The 7,443-nt window shown below is 37.3% G+C and overlaps 1 protein-coding gene across 1 annotated transcript; it reads right to left on the bottom strand.

Annotated features, from left to right (window-relative positions):
• Positions 1 to 1,692: 1,692 nt before the first annotated feature.
• On the bottom strand, positions 1,693 to 2,980 carry LOC148785065 (uncharacterized). Its single transcript, XM_088875216.1, has 2 exons — positions 2,263 to 2,980; positions 1,693 to 2,177 (listed from the first exon to the last, which is right to left on the bottom strand). Exons 1-2 carry the CDS (start codon positions 2,978 to 2,980, stop codon positions 1,693 to 1,695), a joined length of 1,203 nt encoding a protein of 400 aa, XP_088731342.1.
• Positions 2,981 to 7,443: the final 4,463 nt, after the last annotated feature.

The raw sequence follows: 7,443 nt of genomic DNA, 5'->3' as shown, positions 1-7,443 counted from the left end.
CCAAGGTGTGTTTGGTGATATCGTATAGTTGATCACGACTGCATTTAGGAATGATCTTTTCCTCTTTCTATCATAAGAGAAGAAAGAAAGTAGTATAGAACGACCTCTATTAGAAGCAAGTACGTGGACACCCCTGCCCTAAGAAGAACGATGCAGAAGTAACTTTTTTTTAAACACTATCCAATTTAGTTTTTGTTTATTTTTCACTTTTTTTACAAAAACTACCCATTTTTTATTCTGCTGCAACTTTCAATTTTTTCTACAAAAATCATTTCTGTAAAAGTAGAATTTTCAGTAAACATTCCCATTATCCCATAAATTAAGATTGTAAGACATGGTTCAATATTGATATCGAGCTCTAATCATACAAACCAAACGTATGATTAAATATGATAAACAATCTTATCATGCTTAATCAAACAAACTACACGGGCTTATACTTTATTCTTGAAAAATTAGAATTAAGTCCTATAAATGTATGAGGATGACAATTTTAGTCTTGTACGAATTTATTTTGGCAATATTGTTCTGTAATTTTAAAAGATTGAACCTTTAGGACAATTACATGGCCGGAATGTGCTTAAACGGTCGAAAAAGTGCATACAATGAAACTGGTCACGTGCACTTCAATTATCGGCCAACTTTATTGTTAATGTGCGAAATTCTTAATATTAAAAAACAAAATTGTCAAAACAAATATTTGTACATATTAAAACTACCACCCTGTATTTATTGGACAAAAGTGATAATTCTTCCATGTATTTAATCAGATACGATTTATATCGACAACAAAATAAAAACAACTCATATATTGCGAATGAATTAAATAAACAATAATTCGCAATATCAATGATCTAACAATAAATGATTATTTGAAGTTGAGCTCCACAACATCATCATATTATTTTTAATTAATAAAGATAATAAAATAATAATAAAATGTATTTATTAAAAATACTTAATAATATTTATTTATTAAAATATTTAATAAATCATCAAATAAAAATTTAAAATTTTAAAGCAATAATTAATAATTATTGAGTATTAATTAAATTGTATATATTACTTCAACTAATAAATAGTAATTGATTTGAAAAAAAGGAATTGGCCGGAGTCAGCGTTTAAAATGATGACTCATATCGAAATATTATGAAAGGAAAAACAAACACCTAAGGTAACAACTAATAATAAAAGTGTCGTGTTTAACCCATTTTGAGTTGCGTATAATGTTTTAGATAATATTGTACTAAATCAGCCCTTCAGATAAAAAAAAAAAAAAAAAGAAAATTCATGGTGATTGTGTATGATTACAGGGAGCTAAATAAACACACCGTGAAGGATAAATTTCCTAATTTTGGTAATAGAAGAACTTTTGGATGAACTACACACTGCCAAGTATTTTTCCATGCTGGACTTGAGATTGGAGTATCATCAAATCCATATGCAGGAACAAGATATATTTAAAGCAACATTTAGAACATATCACGAGCACTAGAGTTCTTAGTCATGCCATTCGGTCTCACTAACGCACCTTCAACCTTTTAAGCATTCATGAATAAGGTCCTCCAACTTTATTTGAGGAAATTCATATTGGTGTTTTTAGATGATATTTTGTCTATATCCGTAACTGGGATGATCATTTGGTACAACTGAGACACACACTTGAGTTGTTACAAATAAATCAACTTCTAGTCAAGAGGAGCAAATGTTGAAAGGCAATAAGATAGAATTGGCCTCTTCATCTGTCAGCAAATGTCGTGCCCATGATCTAAGGAACCTAATATCCACCATGTCCCGACATCTCTCTCCTCCTAGCAGGTTATGGTAGAAGGAGACAAATTCATTAATCACCGCCTCTTGCTCCCTGTGGGTAACTCCATGTTCATCGTTAATTTGCAAGATTCTCCTCGCTATCCTTCGTTGCGCAATCTTGCGGAAGAATACTCTGGAACATTGGTCACCCCCCTTCATCCACTCCATTTTAGCTCTCTGACAAAGCATGATTTCCTCGAGCTTCGCCGCTTTTGCCAAGACCATTCGACAGCAGTGCTCCAGGAGTAGGAACAAATCCTCCTGTCTGTTCGAGCTAACCAGGATTTGTGCTGCTTCAAGAAAACCCTTAGCCAACTGCACATTGTGCGATAAATCTCCCTTATTCCTTCTCTGTTCTCGAAAAACTGGTTTCAATGCTTTTAATTTCCGAGTCACCGCGTACATCGGTACTCCAACATAAGGTAAGATAATTGTCAAACCGGAACATACCTCCCAACTGTTGTTGTCTGTCTCCATACAGGACCATCGGTGAGTGATCCGAGGTACGCGGTGTAAGGCTCGAGTAAGATGAAGCGGCGAAGCGAGCGTTCCATGTGTCATTAATAAGTATCCTATCCAGCCGTTTCCATAGATTCCGGGGGCCTACACTGCAATTGTGCCATGTGTACCATTCCCCCTGCATGGGTAAAGGAAGCAATCCTGCGTTCTGGATGCAATTATTAAATTCCTCCATTGCCAGCCTTATGTCTCCAGAAGCTCCGCAGACCTCACTAAGATCCCGAACAGCATTGAAGTCACCCCCAACTAACCACGGGGTATCCACACATTGGATGGATAATGTAGTGATATAGTCCCAGAGTTCTCGTCTGTCCGCTAACTCATTGGCCCCATAAATGATGGTAACGTGAACGAATTCCTGAAGTGCTCGAATAGTGAGGTGACAGTGTATAAATTGTGTGCCCAGCTCCACCACATCAACATTAATAACATTATCATCCCATGCAATCCAGATACGATTACCCGTCGTCACATAATCCACAAACCATTTCCATTGCAGTAATAAAAAAGACTGAATCTGAGGAGCATTATTCAAACGAACCCGAGTTTCAAGGAGACCAAGAAAATGTAACCTGAACTCAGCAACAAGATCTTTCACTTCTAGCTGATGGTCCCTCTTGTTCAGGCCATGCACATTCCAAATTGCCATATTCAACATGGATCACCGTGTTTGGGGCTGCTTAGATTAGGACCCCCAATAGCTTCATTCACATCATCAAGTATCTGTAAGACATCAAAAGTATTAGAAATAACCTATGCCTTACCCTTGTCCTCGCGTTTCTTGTCTCCACGTCGAGCGGGAGGCGCATGCGTGTCCAATGTTGGTGGCTCGCTCTCTTCGAACTGCATAAAGGAAGAAGTCCGAGGTGTTTCGGGTTGTAGAACATTTGACTTTTTAGTAACGTTCTCCTCCCTCCTAAGTACCCGCGGCCCCGCTGCTTTGGGTACATAGATAGTCACCGGTGGTTTGGTGGGTTTAGCCAGTTTCATCAACAAACAATCTTTGATAGAGTGGCCTAAGCTCATGCAACTCTTGCACTTCGGTGGAACCCATTCATATTCGACATCAACTTTGCATGGAGTTTCCCCTCGTCCCTCGTCTGGGGTCATGATAATGATATGCTTTGGTAATGTCGAGGTGATGTCTAGCATGACGCATACACGAGCGAAGTCCAGCCTCATACATGCTCTCGTTATGGCATCCGGATACAACGGTTTTCCGACTCCACTCGCTACTGTACTCAATCCTTCCGTGGTCCACAACTCCATTGGAAGGTGTCTAAGTTTGATCCACACGGGGACTTGTGTATGTTTCAGCTTTCGCATTGCCATTCCTGGTTCCCATTTCTGAAGGACAATCGGTTGCCCCTGAAAAAACCACGGTCCGCCTTCAATTACTTCTTCCATATCTATGACTGATTTGAACTGGAAGAAGAAGAAACCATTTGCCGTAGCAGTGACGTCACGCAACACCGGCCATATTGACGTGGCAAATTCTTTCAGATGGTGAAAATAAGGTTTTTTTCCGAGAAAATATCCAACTGCCGTAGACTTCCATCTCTTCGATCCTTCCCGAATAATTTCCAAAGAAGGACGAACAATCACCTCGCCATTTTGCACAGTGGGCGCCACATACGATAAAGTTTTTCTTGAAGAATTATTGAAAACTTGCGCAATTTTATCTTCAGAGGACGCTTGTTCGGGACTTGCATACAATGGGATATTCCCAACGTACAATCCCATTTGGACGTGATCACTAATTTTCCTTGCTGCGTCGGGAGAAGGCTGTTTTTTTCCCCAAAAAATGCTTATGTCAGCAGCCTGTTTCTCCCTCGTCTCATCTACTATTTCATCGCTTTTGTTTTCGAAAAAGCCTTCGCACAGCTGCCCCAGAGTTTCGTCAGTTTTTCCAAGCGCCGGTGTTCCAGTTTCATCATTAGCGCCATTTGCCCTCTCAGTCGTCGCCGGTGGAGTTCCAAACGTCGTAGCCACCCCTCGCGTTTCAGTCTCTGTTTGTGTTGTCTGATTTCCGCCATTGCCATACCTCTTTTCCCATCGCGATTTTATCGCCTCCAAAGCCTCCATTGAGACATCATCGCCATCATCTACAACTCTATACACAAGGCTAAGAAACTGAGTCATATTAAACTCGCGAGCTCTTCGTCCGCCATTAATGGAGCTTGAAGAATCTCCAAGGAGCAACAATGGCGGTGCTCTGAAAACTCCACTTTTCGTGGTCAAGTCGCCTCGTTTTTCGTTCAGGTTAGTTGCTTCTGTCCCCCCAACGCGGAGGCCACCAAGAAGAACTACTGCTGCCGGCGGATTAGAAGAAGGCATTTTTTCAAATTTCAGACCCAAGAAGTTGCTGTTCACCATAAAACACACCTCCTAAGTCTACCTCACGACAGTCTCCAACCTCCCCGCCGTCCCCATCACCGGCCGGAGTATCTTCAGCTTCCTCCTCCTCACCGGTGGCCATGTGTTTGGAGCTTTCACTAACCATAGTTCCTTTTCTCCTCCTCATTCGCGTTGTACGGGAAATCACTTTTGTGGCGGAATAGCACCTAATACTCTGCGTGCTTCTAGTTCCAGTTGTCATCCAAATGGCTCTTCGGTTCGATCCTTGCTTCGTGGTGTCGCTGGGAGGGTTCTTGCTACTGTTTGGCATCAGTTCTTTTTTTTTTTCTCCCCCAATTTTTTCCTTGATGTGTGAGTGTGGCTAGGGTTACAGTTACAAAACGTCTACAGCCAAGATCTGAGAATGAGAAAGAGAGCTCAAGAAACTATCGATCTGGAAAACAGAAACATGGTGGAGGGATTCTTGATTCTTGTTTCTTCCTCAGTTGGGCATCTCGGCGAAATGTTTTAGAGAGAGAAAATTTGCAGGTCCAACGGCTTATGGACTTTTCGGAAAACTTTCCTCCATACTCCAAACGTGATTAAGGACCTCATCAGCTAGGACTCCAAAATCAGCTTATTCCGAGCCCACTAGAGAAACCAGCAAATGAGAAGGTCGCGGCCAAAGCTTGTCCTATCCAGATTCCTATGAAGCCCACGAAACCAATCCTCCTGGTCATTGTGATCACATGTGATACAGCCCCAAGAAATATTAGATTTATGCCCAAATCAAGCGGGCTAAATGACATATGAGCAATGTATGGCGAATATTTTCTAACTCAGTACAACACCATGGACAAGTCCCCCCTACCGCAGCACCTCATCGAGCCAGATTAAACAAACTAGGAAGAAGACTTCTACACACCCTCCAAATGAAAAGTCAAAGCATTGGGGGTATTGCACCTTCCAAATAAAATTCCAGCTAGCCAATCTGAAGGATTTCGAGCTCGAGAACTTGACTGGTCCCCAGAAACAAACCTTGACCAATGAGTTTGTAACCACTACGAAAAGAATACCAAAAATGCTTATTGAAGTGCCACTATAGTAGGTCTTGTTCGCCCACATTCAATGGAATAGCAAATATGGCGTTCACGTCCTCAGGCGTGAATATCGCTCGAATAACTAAGGATGGCAATTGGTCTTAGTACCCCATTTCGGGCGGGTTTGGGATGAATGTCCTGGGTCCGAGGCAAGTTTGGGGTAAATTGAACATGACCCGACCCGGTCCAAGGCGGGGTACAAGTCTTATCCTAATCGTGCCCGGAACCTGTGTCATCGGCCTTGCTTCGCCCCGGGTAATAAGTTTGGCATTTTTTAATATATATTATTAATATATAGTATATTATTGATAAAAATTTATAATATAATATATAAATTCTGAGCAATTTTTGCATGTACCCAACTCTATATAAGAAATATAAAACATAAAAAATTAGTTGATAAGAAAATTAATAATTTAGATGAACTAATGAACATATTCTTTGTCTTATACAATTCATTTTAGATTGAAAATTATATTAAGGTATTTAAATCTAAATTGAGCTCATTTATCAAAAAATAAAATATAAAGTTGAACATATTCTTTGTAATATATAATTCATTGTATATCATAAATGATATTACTTAATGAGAAAAATAATAATTTAGATGAACGTATTCTTTGTCTTATACAATTTATTTTAGATTGAAAAATACATTAAGATATTTAAATCTAAATAGAAATTATTTATTAAAAATAATATATTAGCTAAATTTATTTTTTGTATTATATAATTCATTGTAAACCGTATAGTGGTATTACTTGATGAGAAAATTAATAATTTGATGATGTATTCTTTGTCTTATACAATTTATTTTAAATCAAAAACTATATTGAGGTATTTAAGTCTAAACTGATACTATTCATTAAAATATAAAATATTAGTTGAATGTACTCTTTATATAATATAATTTCATTGTAAATCGTAAAATGATATTACTTGATAAGAAAATTAATAATTTAGATGAACGTATTCTTTGTCTTATACAATTTATTTTAGACTGAAAATTATATTGAGGTATTTAAATGTAAACTGATATTATTTATAAAAAATAAAATATTAGTTAAATGTATTCTTTGTATAATATAATTCATTATAAGTCGCAAAATGACATTACTTGAGAGAAAATTAATAATTTAGTTGAAAGTATCTTTGTCTTATACAATTCATTTTAGATAGAAAACTATATTGAGGTATTTAAATCTAAACTGATATTATTTATTAAAAAATAAAATATTAGTTGAATGTTTTCTTTGTATAATATAATTCATTATAAATCGTAAAATGATATTACTTGATAAGAAAATTAATAATTTAGTTGTACGTATTTTTTGTCTTATACAATTATTTTAGATTGAAAATTGAATTGAGGTATTTAAATCTAAACTGATATTATTTATTAAAATATAAAATATTAATTAAATGAATTCTTTCTAAATCATAAAATGATATTACTCTATGAGAAAATTAATAATTTAGTTGAATCATGGAAGAATTTTAATTTCTTGTATTTAAGAAATGGGAGGAGTACAAACAAATGTCGATAGTTTGCAATTATGTTTCTTTATTTCCTTTTTCATTTGGTGGGGCGGGTTGGGCGAGTCAAGGCGGGGTAGGGTGAAACCGTACTAGACCCACCCCATTGTCATCTCTATGAATAACCTCCTTGTTCCAG

This window comes from Sesamum indicum, linkage group LG11 (assembly GCF_026168435.1).
Source record: "Sesamum indicum cultivar Baizhima isolate 11 linkage group LG11, ASM2616843v1, whole genome shotgun sequence".
In the NCBI taxonomy this organism is placed as follows: Eukaryota; Viridiplantae; Streptophyta; class Magnoliopsida; order Lamiales; family Pedaliaceae; genus Sesamum; species Sesamum indicum.
This window is presented reverse-complemented; position numbering and strand designations above follow the sequence as displayed.

Excerpts from the sequence above, each read along its gene's own strand:
- LOC148785065 (XM_088875216.1), bottom strand. The coding sequence starts at position 2,980 with ATGGCAATTTGGAATGTGCATGGCCTGAACAAGAGGGACCATCAGCTA. Across the intron at positions 2,178-2,262 it reads CAGACAACAACAGTTGGGAG|TTTTTCGAGAACAGAGAAGG; the intron begins GTATGTTCCGGT and ends CATTGAAACCAG.